A 23,581-nucleotide genomic window follows, 5' to 3' on the forward strand; every position below is an offset into this window, starting at 1 on the left:
ATTCACCCATCACACACACACTCACACCTTGAATGGCAGGGGCTGCCATGCAAGGTGCCTGCTCATCAGGACGAGTTTATAATCATTCACACAAACACGCACACACTGATGGGACAGCTTTCATGAGCAATTTGGGGCTCAGTATCTTGCCCAAGCACAGTTTGACATGCAGACTGGAGGAGCCGGGAATCGATCCACCGATCTTCTGATTAGTTGACGACCCGCTCTACCTCCTGAGCCACAGCCGCCGCCACTTGCATATTCATGGACTTTTTTTTTTTTTTTTTTCAAATGAGGGAGAAGGAGTTTTAACAGGATAATTCAACTTTTTTGTGGAAAAACAATATCAGACATAAATTATTATTCAAAGTAGATTATTTTACATAAATCTTAGAACATGTCTGGAGGGGATCTTTAAACTTTTTAAATGAAAAATATTTACATATTCATAGATTCTGAATTTTTAATGAGGGAGAAGGAGTAGATGTGATTTTAAGAATTTCTAACTAGTTAATTGAACTTTTTTGTGGAAAAAAACAAGATAAATTATTATTCAAAGCAGAGTATTTTTATATGTCTTAAAACATGTTTGGAGTGGATCTTTAACATTTTTTTTGTTAAACCCCTGATATTAAGTGAAAAAAGAGACAATTGTAAGAATCAGTCTTCAAGTGGACAGACAAGTGGACATAGCTACTGTTTTAAGGGGTCACAAGTCCAAAAGGTTGGGTGGTACTAGAAAATTTTCAATATTTTTGGTTTTCGGGAGGACCCAAACATCAACCAGATAAACTAATTGTGCAGTAAACATTTTTATGCAGCCATCCATTTCAAAGACTGCACATTTTAAAGTTATGAAAAAATATGGTTGTGCTTCATTCTCCCTTGGGTAGGGGTATCTCAACTTTTAGGGGCCTTAGTCCCTCTACTATAGTGTTCTAGTTTAAAGGACCAGTATGTAGGATGTAGTGGCATCTAGCGGTGAAGCTGCAGATTGCAACTAACTGAATACCCATCCCCCTTCTCTTCCAAGCATATAGGAGAGCCTACAGTGGCTGCGAAACTTGCGAAAAATTCTGGGCTACTATAGAAACATGCACCTGATGTAGATAATGGATGTATTATAACAGCTGGATAGGGCTCCCCCGCTCAGACTTGCCGCCAATTTTCCTCAGTGGTCACTTGTGGTATTGCAGCAAAAAATCCCCCTGTGACCCAAAAAGCATTTTCCCCATAGACCACCATTATAAAAGAGACGTCTGTAAAACTGTTGACAGGACACCTGGAACTTCAAATAAGGTTGATTATGACTCTTTGTATATTGAATTTTTGATCCATGGAGGTTTCATATTTCCTCAAGCTGAGAAAAGCGATTTAAAAATCTTATGACGTCATCACAATGTAAAGTCTATGGGCCGAGCAGGAACTCAGTGGGCGGGGCCAGCGGGAGAAACACCACTGCACATATTCAGTGAGCCGCACAATGTGAAGGCAAACCCTGGAGTTAGAAACTTTTCTGGCATATGCACCATGAATGTATTATACGAGCTGGATACCGGACTAAAAATGGCGCCCATTCAGTCCTATATGAATTGCTCAGCTGGCACATATGCCAAAAAAAGTTTCTAGCTTTGAGGTTTGCTTCTGCATTGTGCGGACCGCTGAATATGTGCATTAGTACTTCCCCCACTGGCCTCGCCCGCAAGTTCCCATCTAGGCCATAGACTTTACATTGTGATGATGTCACAGATTTTTAAATCGCTTTTCTTGGCTCAAGGAAAGTTTAACCTCCATGGATCAAAAGTTCATACAGAAAGAGTCATAATTGACATTATTTGCAGTTCAAGGTGTCCTGTCAGTTTTACAGATGTCTCTTTTACAATGGTGGTCTATGGAGAAAATGCTTTTAGGGTCACAGGGGTATTTTTTGCTGCAATACCACAAGTGACCACTGGGAAAAATTGGCTGCAAGGCTGAGTGGCGGAGCCCTATCCAGCTCTTATTATACATCCATGATATACACCAGCCGAGCAGTTCTACTGAATGGGCGCCACTTTCGGTCCAGTATCCAGCTCTTATAATACATCCATGATGTAGATATAAAGGACTCGTTCTAAGGGAACGAAAACACAACTATTCTTATTTTCAGGTGATTGTACACTAATTCAAAACATATTGATGATTGATTATATTCCATTTCTGCCATCACAGCCCCCTGAATCTTACACACCGGTCCTTTAACATTGTAATACATTTAATGCTCGCAGCCCAATGCTGCCACCTGGCGGCGCTCTGGAGCACCTACAGGAGGGGGAAGTGTTTCGGAAGTGGACTCGGCAGGCCAGAGAAGGAGTCGAAGGAAAAGGGCGGAGGAAAGGGAGCTGCCGAGGGGATTGAGAAAATGACAAACCATTGGGGCTTTTAGCAGCGGGGCGAATTATTGTATGTAACTTAAATATTGCACCACTTTACCGACACTTGAAAGCCACTTTGTCCGCGGTGAACAGCATATTACCATAAGGTAAGTCAGCCTGGTCTTCAGCCAGTAAGTTAAACATAACAGACGACGTACAGTAGCTAGCTGGCTGCTGTGGCTAACCTACCCAGCAAGGTGTAACGGCGCTTTGCTAAGCAGCTAATAGCTCTAGTAGTTAGACAGGAGCGTATCGATGCAACGGTTTGATAAGACAAACAACGCTGACATTATAATGGTGGAAAGCGTCAAAGCAAAGCCACCGTTTATAGATTTCAAGCGTTTTTTATGAGGTCATTGCTGGACAGCCGTTTTCTCATTGGTGTTTGGGGGAAAAAAGGCAGCAACATCATGAAAGACCGATTGTGTTGACGAGGTGATTGCCTGCGTGGCCAGAGCTCAACGTTTTAGCCTCATAATGGCTAGTTTGTTCGTAATGTCAGTTTTTTTTAACATGGTACGTCGGGCTTGGCAGCGCTGCCGTAACGTTGAATTAACGACAGCAGAGTCAGTTAACCGCCAACTGTCAGTTAAACGTGGCAGTTGTGTTAATTTAACTGGCGTGATTAACGTTAGGGGCTCATAACATGCAGAGACAGATACGAAATTGTTGACGAGCCCCATGTTTCAGCCCATTTTTTGTGAGTGTTTAGCTTCAGTAGGCAGGTAAGTGCACACTGACTATAGGTAATATCTGGTTTTCAGGGCATTTTCTCCTTTGCAAGGTTAGACTGTGAAGGCAGAGAGAGAGAGGGGGGGGGGGGGGGGGGGGCTGTGCTGGGTCCAACACCTCATCTGACCCCCCCTCTGCACCACAGCAGAACTCTACATGTCCATCATCCCCTCACTGGAGACAGGCAGTAATGCTATAAAGACAGACGCCTTCATTTACCTAAATCCAGCTTGGAGAAGGAAGGATATTATTACCTGAAACAGGAAAGTTTGAATGCTGCAAATGTGCAGCTAAAGACTTGTATAAAATGTTCCTGCAGCCAAAGTAAGCTTGCACACTGTACAAGTTATGTGTTGTTGGGTATTTTTGAATGTACACACACGGTTTGCACAGACCAGCCTGTGTCATCCTGATGTAGTTACACATGCAGGCTTCAGCTGTGCTGCAGTACTGGGTCATCGTCTGCCCTGAGGGGAAACAAGCAAGAGGGGCAGCAAATCAATCAGTTTTCTCTCTGCACATTATTGACAGTACATTTTTCATCTCTCTCTCTCTCTGTCTGTTCCCTCTCCTAGTTCTCTCCTTTCTCTGCCCCGCCTCCCAGCCCTCTCTTATTTCAGTTTGTCTTCCCTTCAGGTGACTGCTGTTTTGCTCAAATCATAACTCCGGGGGGGAGGACAGGCAGCCAAGCTCACGTCCTTCAAAAGAGTTTGTGTGACAGGGCGGGCGACCGGGAGTTGCAGGGGCCATGCATCAGGGGTGAGGGGGATTCGCTGCGGGGGACACACACAGCGTCAGGCGAGGGGGTCAGGATCGGTCGGTGTGGAGATGAAACTCAAACAGCGCATGGTGGTGCTGTGTGCCGTGCTCCTCCTCCTGGGCCTGGCGAAGATCTTCCTGCTGGATGGAGGTGAAGGGTCTGCAGCCAGCAGACGGGACCTCAGAGCGTTTCGCAAGGTCAGGGTGCAAGTGAACTGTTTAATTTTCAGCTTTGTTTAAAATATAAATATAAGACAAGAGTCCAACTGGTTGTAGCTAGTATAAAGTCATACTTGACAGTTTATATTGTATCATGACACAGTGTTGTTGTCACCAACCCCTAACAGATGGAAGCCGGCCTTTCTCTGTCGCGGGGAGCTCGCCTCACCCACACCCTCCAGTCTCCATGGGAGATAGCAAGCCAGTGGGTGGGCCCAAGAGAAGTGTACCCTGAGGAGACCCCAGAGCTGGCTGCTGTGCTCACCGCCCTCAGCTCTGCGAGGATTGAACGGGCAGATGTGGGCTACAAGGGCACGCAGCTCAAAGCCCTGCTGGTGCTGGATGGGGGACAAAAAGTCGTCTTCAAACCCAAGAGGTCAGATGTGTTAAAAATGGGCTGTATGCAGACAGATGCCAGAATTTGTAATTTATTCATGTGTTTTATACTTAGGTGATTCACATTTTTAATTTCTGTCCTTTACACTGTCACACAGATATAACAGAGACTACGTGGTTGAGGGAGAGCCATATGCAGGCTATGACAGACACAATGCAGAGGTGGCTGCTTTTCACCTAGATAGGTGAGTGAGCGTTGCTATTTGTAATGTCTGACATTAATTCTCATACTGGCTTTGATCTGTCCCTGCAGCAGAGCTATGAAAGTGTTGCGGTATCATGTACTGTCACACCATCCTCTCTGCAGGATCCTGGGGTTCAGGAGAGCACCTCTAGTAGTGGGAAGATACATCAACCTGCGCACAGAGATCAAACCTGTGGCCACAGACCAGCTGCTGAGCACATTCCTCATGCAGGGTGAGTATCTCTCCCCTCTGTCCTTCTCTCACACTTCTCAAATATGCGTCTTCTAAGAAGTGAGTGTTTTCAGACGTCACAGTTTGAGAGTGTGCTGTAATTGTATGAATGATTTCCCTTTCTTTTGACTCATCTGTCCGCTTTGCTTTCCCAGTCCAAAATAAGTTCTTACTGTCAATCACTCTCACTCTCTGTCTCACTCATCCTCTCCTGTCTTTTTTCCGGCGTTCCCAAGCAGCACATCAGACCAGGATATGCCCTGTCAAGTCTTGTTTGGTGAGGGTGTGACAGTTGATACAGTATAATCATGTCAAGTCAAGGTTAGGCTTTTGACAAACAGGTTTGTCAGAGCCCTTTGCTGGAAAAGGATCATACAAGGAGAGTATTAAAACCATTGATAGATTTTAATACTCTTCTTGCATGGATTTTCTGTCTGTCATAGATAGAGCATGAATAGATGAAGGAGAGCATCCCAATCTCACTTTTTAGGACATTTATGGGTAGTGTTGCTAATCAATAAGCAGGACTGCTTTATGACAAGACTGGATTAGACAATATTTATCTATAAACAGATACTCACTTGACTGTCCACAAATGTGCTATATTGTAGCATTTTTATTGTAATATAGAATTATATTACATGAGTTTACATTACATTATATTTAATGAAAGCTGCAATCCATGACCCTTTCATTCGATCCATTTGTTCAGCAAAGGTTGCAAATCACTAAGTGTAGGTGTTTCACACAATTGTTGTTGGTATGCATTGAAAATTGGTCTTAACTGACATGATTACATAGACAAAAAATGATAGCACAACCAATACAGGATTTTTGAGGCTGATACTGATTGATATTTGAGTGTAAAGAAATCGGATGGTACTCTCCTTGAGATGTAACACACCCGTCCCAACATTTCTCTCATTCCTTTAGTTATCTTTTGTCCACTGTGTCCAGAGCCTCTTGTGATTGCGATAGTGGTGAATCTTTCTCCTTTTCAATCCCAATTTTAGTTTCACGGAGCTGTATGCTGCCTAGTGGCAAATCCAACAACTACACCCTACTCCTGTGCTATCTTTGGCTTCCGGGAATTTTTGGGTCCCCCTTCATATATCAGCAATGAATTAATATCGGCTCCACAAGAAATATATTAATTTCCTGAAGTAATGAATTTGAAGGCCTTAGTTCTGTCAGTTGTACAGGTGTGACTTGTCAAACAAGATCACCATTTACTCAATAGATGAGTGTGTAAAGTATCTCAAACCACCGCAAAGTGCTTCACAGGTTTGATTCCAGCTGGAGGCCTCTGTCACAGATCGTACCCCTCTCTTGTTGTGTCCATACTGTCTGCTGTCAAATAAATGTAAAATATTGTTGATTAAAAAAAATGTGCACCAGCAGTGTTTCACCGCAATCTTTGATCTTTAATAGTGTTGTGATGATATATGTCACCTCTGGATGACTTTTTCACAGTTTGTAAAGGTCAACATCTGACCCCTGTTTATATTTGTTGCCTACGTTTTTCTGTCATGGGCTTGATGTGGTTTTCTCCTCTTCACATTGCATCATTTTTTTGGTGTGTGCTTGTGACTGATACACCAGCTGGTCGCACATATGTTATATGATCTTAAAGCTGTGACTAACCGCCAATCAGTATTCAACTTGATTAATATCTGTCATGGTTTTTGGCACTTGTGCACTACAGCGTGAAAAACACCCACCATATTAGTTGCAAAGACACAAATGTGTCATTAAGTTCTCAGGAGGAGTCTTTAATAAAGAAACACTTAAAAGATTTGGTTCACTCGAAATACAGAAGACCTCTACCCCTAGAGTTTGGGTTTTTATTGGTCCAGGTTGTTTAATACCTGACAATGAGACTCTCACAACATTGAAAAGTGACATTTATACATTCAACAGGAACATGTTTTCCAGAAACTATCCCTGTCACTCGGGATTATCAACAGACCAAAGTGTCAACAATTCACTAGAACTACTTTCTACCGAAGAAGTAGTCCCTATGAGAACTCCATCAGCAAACAAGAACAGTGTTCACATTTACTAATGCTGACTAATGGAGTAAATAAAAAAAATATTCCAGTTCCTTTTGTTTTTTAATGTAACTGTTTATACCTGCATTCACACTTTTTTTCAGTGGTGCGGTACAAAACTTAAACTTTGTGCCATTAAAATTATGTTCTTGCGATTTACAGCAGTAACTTCAGTCTGCTGTCTACACTTGAAGCAGCTGAGGAATTAGTTTCTAGATTTCATATATATATATATATATATATATATATATATAAATAAAATGTTACAATGTTGTATGTTCATGTCAAAAGTGGCCAAAGTGTCAAATAATGAAGTAAATCCCTGTAAGCAAAAAGGACCAGCCTCAGACTTCCAACGGTTTTTTCTAGTTTTAGCCTGAGCCGATGTTGGCTCATGGCAGATTTCTTTATATGGTCATCTGCTCCATGCACAGCGCAAGTTCACTGCTCCACTCCACTAACATTATTGCATTTTTACATTGTTTTGAGGGTAGTCACACCGAGCCATGACTCCATTACACAGCAGAGCAAAGTAAAATAAGTAGTTTACCTGTTGGAGGTGTGCTGGTTGTCTGCCGCTCTTCATCAAACATCATCATCATCACTGTGGCTGTTTCTACTTGTACTATCCCTCCCTGCATTATTTCCCACTGATCCGCTGAACACAGAGCTCCAAATATCTCCATATCTTGTTATTTCGACCGGTTTTAGGGCTGCTAACAAACTTCTGCTAATTCAGTGAGGAACACATTTCACTTCCTGTAAATTCTTTACAATAAAAGTTTCCTGTTATTTAGTCATTTAAAAGCTTTTAATATAAACCGGTAAAGCAGGAAATGTTGGGTTTTCATTGGCGGTAATTTAACACAACTCTGATATGGCTGCCCCTTGGCAGGCTTCAGGAAAGCTGGCCAATCAGAACAGAGTGGCTCATTGGGAGGGGGGCCTTAAAGAGACATTAGCTAAGACTGCTTGTTACAGACAGAAACTGCATAAAGGGCCAATATAAGATAGATAAGGAGTTTTTGAACTATGAATTATGCAAAGCTACTCTAGTGGAGTCCCAGAATAAAAATATAGAGCTGGAAATGAGCATAATAGGTCCCCTTTAACTGTTTTCAGGATTTATTTATAGTGTTGGTAACCTGGTGTTTCGATTGTTGGTCAAAAGGTGTCAGTATGCTCCAAGTGCCTGTCAGATGGTCGAACACAACTAAACTCGTGTCCCTTTCACGCAGTGATTGACCAGGTGTGTGAAGGTAGAAGGCAAGCAGGGTATGAGCTTCTCTGTCAAGTTCCCTTTTTTCATTCTTCATACAACACTCTCCAGCGTGCAACACTAGGAGTGCCTTTGAGGAAAGATTGTCCGAAAGTGCGCTGTTATTCCCATATTTAAATGAACATCACAAACTAGTTTGTGTTAAGCCTGACTTGATCGACTAAACAGTCGTCCAGCAGTTGACATCACTTTGTATCACTATATTTTTAGGTTTTTTGGCATTTAATAGACTAAAAGATTTGAATTGATTATCACATTACATGAGGGCTTGAATTCTGGTCTCTGTTCATTTTAAGTTTCTTTTTTCTTCAGTAAGCTACCTTTTGCTTTGTTGGACATCTACCTGTGCGTATGTGTGAGTGTGTATGTGTGTTAAGACTACATCTGGATGTCCATGTGAGGCAGATGTATTGATGAATTGTGTGTGTCCTTATTAATGCTCTCTTTCTGTTCATCTTTTTTCTTCACTCATTTCAAATTCTGTTACTGATTCTTTTTTTTTCTCTCTCAGAGAACGTAGTAGGCAGCTTTGTACTGTACCTCCTTATAATGCCATGTTAGCCACTCTTTCATATCTCATCATCACTAAGGTGTCTTGTCAAGTGGATTTATTTTCATTGGCCATTTTCCTTCCTCCAGGTAATAATACATGCTTCTATGGAAAGTGTTATTACTGTCGGGAGAGCGAGCCAGCGTGTGCAGAGGGAGAGATGATGGAGGGATCCTTAACCCTGTGGCTACCAGATGTCTGGCCATTGCAGAAACACAGGCACCCCTGGGGACGCACATACAGAGAGGGGAAACTAGCCAGGTGGGTGTGGAGTGTGAATCCATTGGTTTATTAGCGAGCGAGGGGAAATCTTAACTGAATTATTGTGTTTGATGTTCCTCTGAAGGAAATGGAAAGATTTCTGCTGATGCTGAGTATCAATAACCTTTCCACATTTGTGGTATTTTAGGTCAGATGATGTAAAGATAACACCCTGCACTTTCCTAATTTCAGAGAGTAATGACTCTCCACCTACTCTGCTCATGTTGAGAAACACTTCATGTGGTTGCTGGGTGGGAAGCTGGCTGAGGAAGGTATATGTGTGAGGGTGGTGTATTGAAGATAAGATATCTTATCATTTAATTGGGTTAAATGAAGCATTTCTTTCGAGCACATTCCTTCACATAATAAGCACCAAATTATAAAGTTCTTTCTCGGAAAGTACATGGAAATTATTTGGAGAAAAAATAATTGATAATGCTTTATTTTATGGGTCCTGAGTAACAGCTATACTGAGTTAGCAGAGCAGTTTTCTGTGCAACATTTTTCCCCACAGAAATTGTACTGTGTGATCACATATGGCTAAGTCAGGGTATCATTCAAAACATTTTGACACCGATACCGGTTCCTGAATGATACTTTTTTTAAAACCAATTTTATAAAATGTATAAAGCCAGAAGGTAGAACTTACAGTCTTCATTTTCAAAGAGTCCATCTGAGAGGATCCAGTGTAACCAGTATATTCAGTCCATTATTTCTTTTCACTCACATAGTCCGTTTTTATTTCCACTTCACTTACTGCAGTCAGCGACATGAAAGGGTTGGAGTAGCTGTTACTTTTCCAGACAGGTTGTGTTTTTGACCGCAGAGTGTTTGCTAGTGGGTGCCATTTTAGCTTAGCTTCTTAGCCAGGTGGGGAAATACAGGTACTTCTTTTGCTAATTGTCCAGGTTTATTTCATCGTTCTTTCACTGTATGCTCACCACTGCTGCTGTTTATCCTGAATGTGACAGGGTCCCTTCATGGTTGCCAATTACACCTGTGTGATGTACAAATGTAATCAAGACTCTCAAAATATAACACACGCACACACACACACACACACACACACACACACACACACACACACACACACACACACACACACACACGTGGGTGTAACATAGTGTTTTTCCTGCATGCCTCTACAATGTGTAATGTTAGACAGCTAGTTACCAGCATTATTAGATCTTGGTACAAGCATGCTGCATGCTTATTGGCTCACTGACACTGATGAGATTTACTCCTTAGGTATCAAAATTTGGTACTGAATGACAAGGTATTTTTTGATACTTGATAGTTTCAAAGCAATTCAGTCGGTGCCATAAAAGTATTGAAGTTTGGTACCCATCCCCAAATATGGCTTATCCAGAAAACATTGTTCCAGTACGTGTAAATGTTGTGGCTAACATATGTTAACAAGTAATTATTATTGCAGACAAATATTAATTTGCCAGTAAATTGAGCTAGCAGAGCGGGATTTCTACAATTGTCATGGATTGCATTATGTCTTGGGAATGCTAACTAATTTTTGGCTACCAAGATAATATGATTCTGAAACACAGACTACCCCAGTGTTACCTTACCATGTGTATACATGACTTTGTATGCGCTTGCATGTGATACTGAAGTCAAGTAGACTCAGTCTTCTTGTTTTTCGGTCATGCTCTTCTCCTGTTCCATACATCAGTCTCATTGATGGTCTAATTTTTCTGCTGCCGTTACACTTGTCTTTGTCACCAAAATGAAATAGTGACTGATAGGTAAATATTTCACACAGAGGTGCTTTAGTGTAGATGCAGAGGGGCCATCACCACATTATATTAATATCATCAGAGAGAATTTGCCTTTAACCTGCAGTGCAGAACTTTTACATATAAATGAGCGTCCGTTACATTCAAGCCCTTGCTAAATGAGCTCACACAATGCTCATTAAGCCTTTTACAGCCAGATAAATCTCTGTATTTCATAGTATATCAGAGTTTTTAATCTGGTGTCAGGTTTGACATTCCCGCGCTGGCCCGATGAATGCATGAATGCAGACTTCTGCTGGCCGAGCAGCTGACTTCCAGTTAGCTCTCTGCTAACTTGAATAGGGATAAAATAATTTAATCGTGCGGCTTTTCTAGACTTTCCAAATGTTATTGGACCGAATGGATCAAATTCTGATAGTGAAAGGAGTCATTTCGCGGGGGTTATGTAATGCTCAAAACAATTTACCCATCATTTTACAGCTGCAACAGTTGCAACGGAGTAGGTAACGGTGGAGCCTATGATGTAAGCACAACAGTGTTTTTGTAATTACTCTCACCGCCAGAAAGGGGAAATAAAAGTCCTGCACAACAGCTTTAATCATGACAATTCATATTCACTCTGTAGTCATGAAATATTAAGCAAAAGCTGACTTTACAGAATACCTGAAGAGTGAATTTGGGTCATCAGTATGAGTTCCATTTAAAAATCTGACACAGCTACTTGTGACTGAGGACAGTGCACCGTCTGAGTGAAAGCTGAATATGTGCACAGAGCAGCTGTGTAACAGGAAAAACCTGCACAGCTCAGCATTAATGGTACTGTCTACCGAAGTCTTCTAATGTCATCAGATTTTCAATGTGTGGAAATGTAAGATTATGTGAAATTACAAAACTATACAAGATATAAATCTAGAATTAGTAATATAGGTCACATTTTTACCTTTGCATAAAACAGGAGAAACACCGTAACCATCTGCAAGATTGTATCGCTCTGTGAATGGCAGCCGTGTGGTTGACAGAGCATTAAGTGAAAGTGAAAATTTATTTATTTTTAGGTGGGAGTACGATGAAAGCTACTGTGAGGCGGTGAAGAAAATGCCTCCATATGACGCAGGACCGAGGCTGCTTGATGTCATTGATACGGCCATATTTGATTATCTTATCGGAAACGCTGATCGTCATCACTATGAGAGTTTCCAGGATGATGGTGGTGCCAGCATGCTAATCCTATTAGACAATGCAAAGAGGTGAGTTCAAAGTTCAAAGTTCCTGTTTTGCTGTCAAATCTTTTTTGTGTCCTTTTGTTTGTTTGTCTGTTCAAGATAACTGAACATCATTCACCTTTTGAATCATTAATATTGAGCAGATTTTATTATCAGTGTTACAATAATAAACTAAAACACAAATATAAATAAATCAATAAATTAACAAAAACAAATGAAGGATAAAACACAGAAATTGTAATTAACAACATTTTTTGACAGGTTTTGAATAACTGGATTAGGTTTTTCCATGAAATCAGAAATGGGAATTTGTCATGAATGATACATGACTTTTTCACATGAGACGCCAAGTAGCAACTCATTACACCACAGTGGTGCAGAAGGCTGATTCCTGTCTGTAACACTTACATGAAAAATATATCACGAACTGACTCACTGGAATATTCTGCACTTAATTCTATCAACATGTTTTTTGGCAGAGCAACAAAACAGCCTGATGATTTTGGAAGAATTGTCTGATATTTATTTTCAATTTCTGTTTGTTTTGGCACTTTCCGGCAAGCTCATCTTTTTCAAGAACTCAATTATCGCCACTGAAACTACTTTATAGTTGACTCATGTTGAACAGCCCCATCCATGTAGTGAGGACACTGAGCCGTTAATCCTTCTCTGAAGTTGTTTCGTTTTTCATGATCAAAGCCAACAGTGGAAACTTTTCCGTCTAGCTTGCGAACATTTTTCAAGAATTAATCACAGTTGGCAGAATGAGGTTCAGTGCAGAAATCAAGCAACTTCTCACTGGACATTATGGCTGTTTTTACAATTGAGCCACTGATAATACCATTTATATATAATGAATGAGAAAAATAGCTAGTTAACAGTCATGGCTTCACATTATTTGTTTGAGCAGGCTATTTCTTGATATTTTGGCAAAAAATCAAGGATCCTTGACTGAGAGGATACTGGCTCTCGAGCAGCAGCAGATTCTCAGCCACTGCTTCCAAAAATGTGCCCACTTCCTTACTCCTGAGCAGAATCCAGTATGACAGAATATCAAAAAATAACTTCCAACCCAAAGAAACAACCCTACATAGAGGAAATCAAGTCATCAATGTTCCACCTCCCAGTTTTAAGCAATGTTTTTAACCACAAGTGTCCAGTCTATTAGAGATTTTCCAGCTGGGGGTTGCAGTTGTGGTTGCACTAGAGGAAGATTTGAAATGAGGTTACATAAATATGATACAGAACAAAACAAGGCTACATGTGACTACTGTTGGAAAATAGTTCAAGGAAGGAAGGAAATGTCAGCAATTTGTTCCGTCACTTATAACACAACCTACGTATACAACAAGACAAGTGCATGGCTAAGAAAGAAGTAACAACAGTAAATTTCACACTTGACCAGGGCAACGTTTCAGACCCAACATGATGTTTTCTAATGTCCCTCCTTAAATAAAACATACCGTAGATGGGATGAGACAACAGAAGCCCTTAAACACAGGGTCATATCTGTTTTTTTTCTTTTTTATTGAGCAGTACAAAAAACAGTAATGCCACAGATTTCAGGTCATCTGATATCGCACAACCCTCATTTTCATGGTATATTTTAAAACCAAATAAACTCTTGTTAATGTGTAACTAAAATGTGGCTGCTTATATGATCTTCCACCTGATATCAGTCTGTTGTCTGTTTTCAGCAGTTTAAAACTTGCTGACTGGTTTATTTTTAATATTTGATTCTTTTGGATTATTTGTCCTCTTCTTTTTAATCTGAACAACGTCTCAATACGAACGTCTGCTGGTTCACTTGACTTCTCTGAGTGGAGTATGTCATATGTGTTGCATTCAAAAGTGTTTTGCAGTGTGCGTGTTCACTACAGTGCCCTCAGAGTGGGACTAATGCATTTTGATGGCCTCTCTAAACCGCAGTGCAGACAGGCTTTTTAATTGTGATTTTATTTCATGCTTTTTTTTATTTGTTTTCTGTGTGCAGCTTTGGAAATGCAGCTCTGGATGAACGAAGTATCCTCGCGCCACTCTATCAGTGCTGCATGTGAGTACTCAGAGAATCTCAAATCTTGATGATTCAATTTTGAGGCTTAATTTTTTATTGTAATATTTGAAAATGAATAAAAACATTTAATAATCTCTCTTGCTTTCTCCCTTTTTGTCAGGGTTCGTGTGTCCACGTGGAACAGGTTAAACCTGCTGAGAGGTGGAGCTCTGAGTTCAGCTATGCGACAGGCTCTGGCATTTGACCCTATTCACCCCGTCCTGGCTGAGCCACACCTCGCAGCCCTGGACAGGCGTCTGTCTGGCGTCATAGCAACTGTCAAACAGTGCATGGAGGCGCAGGGCCCCGACAACACTCTAATAGAGGACCGAATGAACCTTCCCCATCCCTAGAAACGAGGAAGAGGAGATAAGGGAGAAACAAAAAAAAGCCAGGACTTTACTTCCTGAGCCTGGAGAGGAGGAGAGGGACATGGAAGAATCAACTCTGGTCTTAAAGATGAAACACAAAGTGACTAAATGGATCAACTGGGTGGAACAAAGACTTTCTTCCTCCCTTGTCCTTTCCTTGTCACTCAGTGGTATGTGACAAGACTGGAGTAGTTCTCTAGAGGGAATCACTGGATTCAAAGTGTTGGAACAGTGTCACCTTCAACTATATAAACTTTCTCTCAGGACTGTTGTGCACTAAAGGACAGTGTCCGCTGTACGTGTAAGAACTCCTGCAACTACTACATGCTGTGATGACACTCCTGTCTCGTGCCAAATCCTCCATCCCTTTCCCAACTTTTCCTTAGGGGGCAACTAAGGAGGAAGGATGTCGCTCGGCAAGATGCAGACTCTGAAAAGAGCAGGAGGGAGCTGTACAGCCGTATTTCAGGCTGTTTGGAGCTTACAGTCCAAGAAACTGAAAAGCTGTGTGAAATGTCAGTTCATCTGAGATGAACCTGTTCCCTGTTGAATTCATTTAGAACTGAACACTTTTTTTTTCTCCTTAAATTAAAATTTGACTTTAATTGGGAGAAAAAGAGAAATTAACCCAATCATTCCCACCAGTGTGTACATATTTAACTAAGTAGTAACATAGACTTATGAGATGAAAGAATATAAATTTGTGGATTATAATATTAAATAAACTGTGTGTGTGTGTGTGTGTGTGTGTGTGTGTGTGTGTGTGTGTGTGTGTGTGTGTGTGTGTGTGTGTGTGTAAGGAAGGGTGCCATACTGTGCCGTAAATAAGAAAGCTACTGACTTCACAGACTTGAACAGAGGGGGCAGAAGAGGTTGGGTGTGTGGGTTCATTTTCAGCATTAAACTATGATCTATTTAAATGTGGTTCTCTCTCAGTCATCTTTCCTCCGCTCGTTCACCACTTAAAAGCAGAGTCTGTCTAGAAATATGTGTTGGTGCCACTGGTGCTACTTTAAAAAGCCGTTTGGTTTGATGCGGTGCAGTGACTGTGTTGGCAGGGATTTTCACTTTGGTCTTAGTTTAGATGCTCTGATATGTATTTTAATCAGATTTAATCTGTAAAGCTTTACAGGTCATATCAGTAACAAACTGGTTATAGTTAACATTTAGTTTATAATAACTCCACTCTTTGTTTTCATTTGAGTTTGAATCACTTCTTGTGCCCTAAATTTAGCTGAAATTTACAACTCAAACTACAAACAACTGTGCCTGTTTGACTTTTTTACTTGTTGCCATTACCTGAGATTATCTTGAACTAATTGTGTGCTTTGCAGTGTCTGAAACGGATACAGGTGAGGAGCCGGTGCAGTTTACACTTCACGACAAAATATTATGTCCTCTTTGTTTGTTTTTTTTCCCCTCACAGACTTTAATGTTTGAAGTGGGGGGTGATTTGTGACTTGTGGTTTTGCACACCTGTCAGCCTCTGTCTTACGTGCGAGTTGGTTTGTAACACTGAGCGGTCTTAAAATGTGATCCTCTGATGCTTGATGAGCAGCTGACTGTAACTGCAGTCAGTTACAGTCAGAAGTTGCACACAGGCATAAAACGTCTGAATTAGAACTGAGAGAACGATTTTTGCCACCTCTTGCACATCATGTAGTCACTCAAGGTTACAGGGGTTTGAGAAAGGATGTGTGTGGGTTGTTGATGATTAACCTGATACTTTTCTTCCATAAACTCAAACTTTCCTCATCAATTTGCCCTCAATGTTTGTCTGTCAGCTGAAATTCAAATACTGAAACTGATAACTCCTTAAATCAATATTTGATCTTATATTTGTGCCCTGTAAACCGATATATTCTAAGTGTTGTTACAGTACTTCTTCTATGGATTTCCCCATGTAAACATGTACTTCAGTTACAGATCATCTCTCACCACAGGAGCTTCCTTATCACTTGACATTTACTTCATTTTCCTCGTTAACCCTGACAGTAGAGGTATCACGGCTATCAAGTGTAAATTCTCAGTCCTCATAGCCTGCTCTCAGTGAGTTTTGTTGTTTTGCTACACCCACAGAGGGAAACGTAATTGTGAAACCATGTGGCAGGTCCCCCCTTTCCCACATGCAGATGTTCTCTCTCAGCTGCCTGCTCGTCTTGCTGTCACAACCAGCCTCTCTGTGTTTATGTGTGCAAGCAACCAGATGATGTAGGACACCTGTTTCGTTTATACTAAGCAGGTGTTTTACTTGGGACACGCACCAAAACATTGAAACTCTGATGAAAACCACAGTTTTTTTTTTTTTTTTTTTTTATCATGTTAGGGCTTGTCAGGTCATGTCACAGGAAATATAGATTGTGCTTCCCCACGGGGACCACATTGAGTCTCCTGATGTCGTCCATGTTGTGTTGACACTTATTGGCCATGTTTTGTCTCTGAAGCTGCCATTATTCCTAACAATATTCAGGCTTTATCACTTCTCATTGACTTTTTCTACCCATTTCTTTGGTCTCTGAGTGATATTTTTTGCTTGTTGTCTTCTCAATTTGTGCGCCCCTGAGGTTGGAAGCAGTGAAAGTATTGTGGATAATAATCCCCTAAAATACTGTTAACCTATGACTACGTAGCGCAGACACTAGATGTCCCCCTAGGATAATTTATGTATGTTGTGAATATCCTCTTGTAAGGGCAAAGTGCCGTGAAGCATTACAAAGTTACTGCAAACTCACTACTGAATATGACGCACTGCAGAAGTCCCAACGCAACTGTTATAGGAATTTCTGTGTGTGTGTGTGTGTGTGTGTAGGAGATAGAGATAAAGCCATAAAGTGTGACATAATGAGTGTTGACCCAATACAAATACCACAGTCAGACAAACACTCTTTAAAGTGAGGTAATGAGACTAATGTCTCCAGATAAGAGAGCTACTGGGGGAATTTCGCAATGGTTTGGCCTTCCAGAAATCATCGGATTTTGTTGGAAAATAAAACCGTTTTGAAAATATGACTTGCCAAAAAATAGTCTTCCTTTGACTCAGTTTAACGCACGTTAAAAAGGGACGATGGTGCAAAATGCACAAATGTCTTAAAGCACCTTCATTTTAAAGGGGAACTACACAAATAAAACACAAGCAACACACTGATGTAGGACTAGTTCACCAACCCTGCAAGATGGGCAACTGGCCCCAGACCCTCAGGGCCCCCGAAAGCCCCAAGTTCATCACATGATTATTAGTTTGTGGTAATTCGATTTATTGATTAATATGAACTGAAATGGAAAGCTGAAAAAATGAAAGAAAATCTACTTTTAATGACTTAAATATTTCAGTTATTATGCTTACAGAGTGCCTATTAAAGGAATAGTTCAACTTTTTGGAGAATACGCTTTTTCATTTTCTTGCTGACAGTTGGATGAGATGATGATGATCCCACTCTCACGTCTGTAACGTAAACATGAAGCTACCACCAACAGCCAGTTAGCTTAGCTTAGCATTAAGTATCTCTAAAGCTCACTAATGAACACGTTATATATCTCCTTTGTTTAAACCATACAAAAAATAAGTTGTGGCATAACGGGGGTTATGTGGCGGACTGTTTCTTGGCCAGATAAGATATAACATGTTAGCTAGTGACTAGACAGAGCCGGTGTGTATTGTTTGCCCCTCGTTCCAGTCTTTGTGCTAAGCAAAGCTAACCGGTTGCTGGCTGTAGCTACAGAAATGAGAGTGATATTAGTCTTCATCTCAACAAGAAAGAGAACATTTTCCAAAATGTGGAACTATTCCTTTTAGGCCAATTTATGTGTAACCAACTTATAACCAAACTAAGTTGGGGAACAGGATGGTAGCGGTTAATCGCATCCTGCAAGCAGGGACAGACTTTACCATTACAGTGGGCAAGGTAGGCCACTGCTTGGGGCCCCCAACTAAAAGGGGTGCCAAAAATTACAATAAATCTGTAGCAGAATTATTATATTTAGATATGAAACATGATGTTACTATCTAACTCATTACACCCCAAAATGACTTACAAAAAGCCCCAAAACAAAGGGAAAAGGTAAAGCAATTACTGTAGAACTCCTGACGGTGGTCTGCTTGTTCCCCCCGAAACAACCAGCAGAACCACAGTTAACATTTTCCTATCACGTTGTCTCGCTTGCTAGATGACGAGAGCACTGACCCTCTTCACTCCCCACCCCCGACCCTCATGAAAACAGACAAAGACAATGATGCCAATATAAGAAAAAACGTCATTCAAGGAAGAGGGGGGGGTCAACTAGTACCCTTATAAGAAAAGAAACCTGCTTTCAGGAAAGAGAAAGAAAAGAGCGCAGCAACATGCTGATGGAAGAAATATTCACATCCTTAAAGTAATAATACTGCAGTATAGAAATATTCCATTACAAGTTGAAGTCCTGCATTTAAAGTTTTACTTTATAATTATTATATAATTATGTAATATTACATGTTACTTGTATTATTATTACTACAGACACGTGTCCTTTTTTGCAAAATTTGCATGTTAATTGTAACTACCTTATATAGGCCAAATGCTGGGTAGTTCATGCATCATATTTTATCACTTTATTCATTTTGTCAAAATTATCAAAATTCTTAATCTTCAAATGTAGTGGAGTATCAATATAAAGTAGCATAAGGAGAATACTACCCAAGTAAACCTACCTACTACTAAATGAACTGAGTTACTTTTCAGAGCAGTTCATGTCAGAGAAGCAGAGGAAAAACCAGGTTAAAGATTTCAGTTATAGAAATCATCAACCTCCTTCATTACAAGTAACCAAGTACATTTACTCAAGTATTAGGCTTGCACTTATGAAGTACATGTACTGTAATATTTCCAAGTTATGCAACTGTAACTCCACTTCTAACGGGAGGGATTCACTTTCTTCGATTTCAAGGGGAAACAGTGTACTTGTCATTCTACTACATTTATCTGACAGCTTGTTACTGGTTACTATACAGGTTAAGATTTTACACACAAAGTATACAATCAACAGATAAAACATGATGCATTATTATAGATTCAACTATCCAGCAGTATATAAAGCAGTTAAAATGAGCTCCACCATGACCAGATATTAAGTAAACGTAAGTGTACTGTGCTATTAACACTTCTGCACTTTTATCTATGTGAATCTTTGAATGCAGAACTACTTTTAACAAACTATGTTTAGCGTTGTATTAATAGTTTATAGTTCTGAGTGGGCTACTTCTACGAGCGCCAACACCAACATCCTCAATTAGAGAAAATAAGGCATGAAGGAAGCTCCGTGACTGAGTTTGCCCAGGGCCCCCAAATCACTAAATCCGCCCTTGCCTGCATTAATGTACAATTTATTCAGAAACAGATCCATTTATTTATGTACTTTTTGATTTACCACCACACAAGATGGTACTCTCTATTATAAACTTCACTGTCCTTTGCTCACTTCATGTACAATAAATATCTTGGATGTTTTATGTTAAACAGCTGTTGGATCTTCCAACTGGACATAAAGAAAGATTAAAGTCGCTGTAAAGAGACTCAAACCTGACATGCACTGCTGTGACTTCAATGAGGGAACATTTTTAAAAATAAGATGTATGGTCACATGACTACTTTTGGTTTCCTAGAAACAAGTTGTGGCTCAACTTCCTCAGCGGGTTCACATCTCTCCCTACACCTCCTCATGTTATTATTGTAACATGACAGTGATTGAAGGCTGAACTTTGTCTTTTGTGTTCCAGCATCGCAGTGTAAGTCTCCGAGCAGCAGTGAGCAGCCAATCAGCTCCCGATGCGCTGGTTTCACTCCTGCTTCTCACACGCTCTGTGCGCGCGCGCGTGTGTGTGTGTGTCTGTCTGCACGAGCGCGCTATAACCCCCCCCACCCACACAAACGCACAGACAAAATACTGCAGATCATGAGCAGTTTCTTTCCAGTCACTCCCCTCCTTTCACCTTACCCACTCGCGTTAAAAGCGTCGTTGAGCTCCTGCAGGGCGCTCAGAGCACTGATGGACCGGAGGAGGATGGATGCTGAGGGAGGCCGCGTGGTCCACCGGGACAGGCGCGCGGGACAACTTGCGGTGGTCGTGGCGGTGCAGAACGTGCTGGTGGCTGCGTGCCTTCTGGTCACTCTTTTCGTTTACTGGGAAACTCAGGGGCTGAAGCCGGTGAGTGAGCAGGGAGTGGAGGGGTATACAGAGAGGAGCTGAGTTTTTTCTCTTCTTTTATCAGTTTAATGCAACTTGCTGCCATGTATAAGCCTAATGAGAATTCAAAAAGGTGTGTGTAATCCTTTTAAAGGTGTTAAACTACTCTCAAATGCATCTCTGCTGTGGATCAGTGTAGACATTTCAATTTCAACAACCTACACAAAATTTAAAAATAAAAATAAAATAAACCTTTATCTCAAAAAATGATCACAATCACTCAGCTAATACATCCAGACCTATTTTTCTGCTCATGCATTTACATGTGAATTGAAACATGCTGTTAAACCTAACTTACTGTCATAAAACCATTACCTAAATCAGAATTTCAGTGGATGTAATAATAATCTAAGTGGATGCTCAGACACATCATTTCCCCTCGTATAACCTTTTTTTCCCCTTTCTTTTCTTTCTTCTTTTTTTCTTTTTTTAATAATGTGGAAATATTCCCCTCAATGCAGCTTTATTTCATTCATACTGTGAGTGAGGAAATGTCTGGGGCATGCATGCACTCACAGGAACCAGGAGGCGGCAGACACAAACTATAAACTTTAACTTAAGACTATAACAGCACTATAACTCTCATGTGTATGTCACTTTGGATAAAAATATCCACCAAATGAAATGGCATTGCAACAGCAAAGAGCACCCTGCTTTGTGTCTGTCTTTTATTTTATTTTTTTTAAACACCTTCTTTTGATTTTTAAAAAAAGATTAAATTGGAGAAGGACTGACGGTGCAGTAGAGTGTGTTCATATTCAAACCGTTACCACATTAGTCCTTTCACAGTGGAACTAACTGTCTTCAAAAGAGCTATTTTTACTTGTGGTTTTCAGTTTTAAATGAAGAGTCATATTTAACACTATTAACAGTTTGAGCAGGAGAGAACAGAGCTACAGAAATCACACTATTTAAAAGTGAAAAGCAACAGGAATGGTGTGCAGAGGTTCTCCAGATATGACCTGGATGACTAGAATCTGCATTGACATATCCGCACACTTACTGTGTAATGTTAATTTTAATGACTAACATTTGTACTACATTTAGGCTGTGGTGTTCATCACAGCGATGCTACTCTCACTACAGTTTTTAATCATGTCACTGTGAGACTGTTTTTCACACCATACTGTTACCTTACTACTGTATCAAGCACTTGCACTTCCCAGTCAAACATAAAGGGATCACAGAGCAGAGCTGCGTGACCTTTGAACAAACACCGACACTTGAGCCACATTTATAATGCCATAGTCATAATGGCAGTGAGGGCAGACAAACAGGAAAGCAGAAAAGTCAATAAACAAACCATTTAACCCACTAGTTCTCTAAACTTAGTTTGTTATTCTTTTTTTTTTTAGCAGCCCACTGCTCCTGATGATATACACATAGAGTTTGAAGCCATACCAGGTGAGTAAATGAAAAAAGAACTTTTTCTTCTGATCTTGATCTTTATCTTGTTATTCATCACTCATATTGAAAATAAGATACAGCTTCGCAAGTTTCACAACAAGACAAACAAGCGTGTTTCTGCCTTTTTCTCACTTTCTGCCACTTTCCCCTCTGTGCCTCACACTCCCCCTTTCATCCTCTAGAAATGGAAGGCAATGATACACTGAAGTTCAATGGCATTCAAAGCAGAAAAAATATGAGTGTGGCCGGCGAAAAGAATGAGACGATCTCTATCGAATGCACTGGACCCTACATTTTGTATATGGATGTGTGTTACAAGTCCAAAAGCAACGAGGAGGCCAACGGGACCCTGCAACTGCTGGTGGTGGGGCAAGAAACTCATCTCATCAATTTCGACATGCAAGGTTCACGTGAGATCTGCAGGGGGCTCCACTCCGTAGTCTACCTCAGAGCAAAGGAGAAGGCTGCTCTGCACTTGTACTCCACAAATCACTTCAAGATTAAGAACGCAACTGTGGGCCTGAACTATATGCTGGGAAGTCGGTGTACTACCTGATGAGTGCCTCGTAACGCTCTCTCACACTCTAAGAAAAAGCATGAAGACATGAAGCTGACTGGAATGAGGAAGGGAGCTCAGCACTTGCAGTCATCTGCCGCTGTGAGAACAGACACTAAGCAGGACTCACACTGACGGCACAGCTTGTGTTGACAGACTCTTTTCTGTTTTGTTTATTACCTCAGCCAAGGGAGCTATGGCTCTGTGCTTGAACCATTTTGATTAGGGCTGCAAGTAATGATTATTTTCATTATAGATTAATCTCAATTGGGCTTTAAAATGACAGAAAGAAGAGTCTTCTCCTAGAGACCAAGGTGATGTCTTCAGAAAAGCTTTTTTTTTGTCAGACCAAATATCCAAAAAACAAAGATATTCAGTTTACTTTAATGTAAGACAAGGAAAAACAGAAAAATATCACATTTAATAAGCTGGAACCATCAAAAGTTTGGCAGTTTTGTTTACAAAATGATTTAAACAATTGATTATCAAAAAATAGCTGAAAATATAAATTTCAGCTTCACTTTCAATTAGTCAGGATCCTTGTCTCTTCTAAAGGTTAACTCTCAGAGTTCACTATCAGAAAGTCAGAATTAGTCTACGTGGTATTGAACCACATTTAAAGAGGCACAAACATGATAAAAGTTTTTTCCTTGCCCTTTTTTTTTCTCTTACCACAAATGAGCAACTGCCATCACAGTGTTATTGGTTTACACACAGAATCATGAGGCTTAGTGCTTTCAAACAGTGTTTGCCATCCTAAATAAAGTAAGAAAACCCTCCTGGCCTGTATTCAGGCCGCTGATTGTAAGGGGTTTTAATGATTCTGCACTCCTCAGGTGCCTTGTTTTAATATATATATAATATAGCTAATATACTGTAATTTTCTGTAGTTTATTTCACTATAATAGTACCATGAATGTATAATGA

General features: G+C 40.5%; 2 protein-coding genes across 5 annotated transcripts; both read left to right on the forward strand.

The window, feature by feature from the left end:
• The first annotated feature begins 2,295 nt into the window (after positions 1 to 2,295).
• On the forward strand, positions 2,296 to 17,481 carry fam20b (FAM20B glycosaminoglycan xylosylkinase). Of its 4 annotated transcripts, none has more exons than XM_044361876.1 (9): positions 2,296 to 2,521; positions 3,722 to 4,103; positions 4,253 to 4,500; positions 4,619 to 4,705; positions 4,828 to 4,937; positions 8,906 to 9,077; positions 11,884 to 12,075; positions 14,045 to 14,104; positions 14,226 to 17,481. In XM_044361876.1, exons 2-9 carry the CDS (start codon positions 3,975 to 3,977, stop codon positions 14,455 to 14,457), a joined length of 1,230 nt encoding a protein of 409 aa, XP_044217811.1. In that variant the 5' UTR covers positions 2,296 to 2,521; positions 3,722 to 3,974; the 3' UTR covers positions 14,458 to 17,481. The 4 variants fall into 4 exon arrangements, with proteins under 4 accessions (XP_044217811.1, XP_044217810.1, XP_044217813.1 ...); XM_044361875.1 differs by having other exon boundaries at positions 3,783 to 4,103; XM_044361878.1 differs by lacking the exon at positions 2,296 to 2,521 and adding an exon at positions 2,539 to 2,849 and having other exon boundaries at positions 3,783 to 4,103.
• Positions 17,482 to 20,209: 2,728 nt separating this feature from the next.
• Positions 20,210 to 22,678, forward strand: LOC122989436. The gene is made up of 3 exons (XM_044362317.1): positions 20,210 to 20,652; positions 22,047 to 22,095; positions 22,281 to 22,678. Exons 1-3 carry the CDS (start codon positions 20,401 to 20,403, stop codon positions 22,652 to 22,654), a joined length of 675 nt encoding a protein of 224 aa, XP_044218252.1. The 5' UTR covers positions 20,210 to 20,400; the 3' UTR covers positions 22,655 to 22,678.
• The last annotated feature ends 903 nt before the right edge of the window (positions 22,679 to 23,581 follow it).

Source organism: Thunnus albacares, chromosome 9 (assembly GCF_914725855.1).
Source record: "Thunnus albacares chromosome 9, fThuAlb1.1, whole genome shotgun sequence".
NCBI classification, from domain to species: domain Eukaryota; kingdom Metazoa; phylum Chordata; class Actinopteri; order Scombriformes; family Scombridae; genus Thunnus; species Thunnus albacares.

Bases quoted from the DNA above. Each gene is read 5' to 3' on its own strand.
- fam20b (XM_044361876.1), top strand. From the start codon at position 3,975: ATGAAACTCAAACAGCGCATGGTGGTGCTGTGTGCCGTGCTCCTCCTC. The intron at 4,501-4,618 runs GTCAGATGTGTT...ACTGTCACACAG, and splicing joins GTCGTCTTCAAACCCAAGAG to ATATAACAGAGACTACGTGG. The intron at 9,078-11,883 runs GTGGGTGTGGAG...ATTTATTTTTAG, and splicing joins AGAGAGGGGAAACTAGCCAG to GTGGGAGTACGATGAAAGCT.
- LOC122989436 (XM_044362317.1), top strand. From the start codon at position 20,401: ATGAGCAGTTTCTTTCCAGTCACTCCCCTCCTTTCACCTTACCCACTC. The intron at 20,653-22,046 runs GTGAGTGAGCAG...TTTTTTTTTTAG, and splicing joins AAACTCAGGGGCTGAAGCCG to CAGCCCACTGCTCCTGATGA. The intron at 22,096-22,280 runs GTGAGTAAATGA...TTCATCCTCTAG, and splicing joins AGAGTTTGAAGCCATACCAG to AAATGGAAGGCAATGATACA.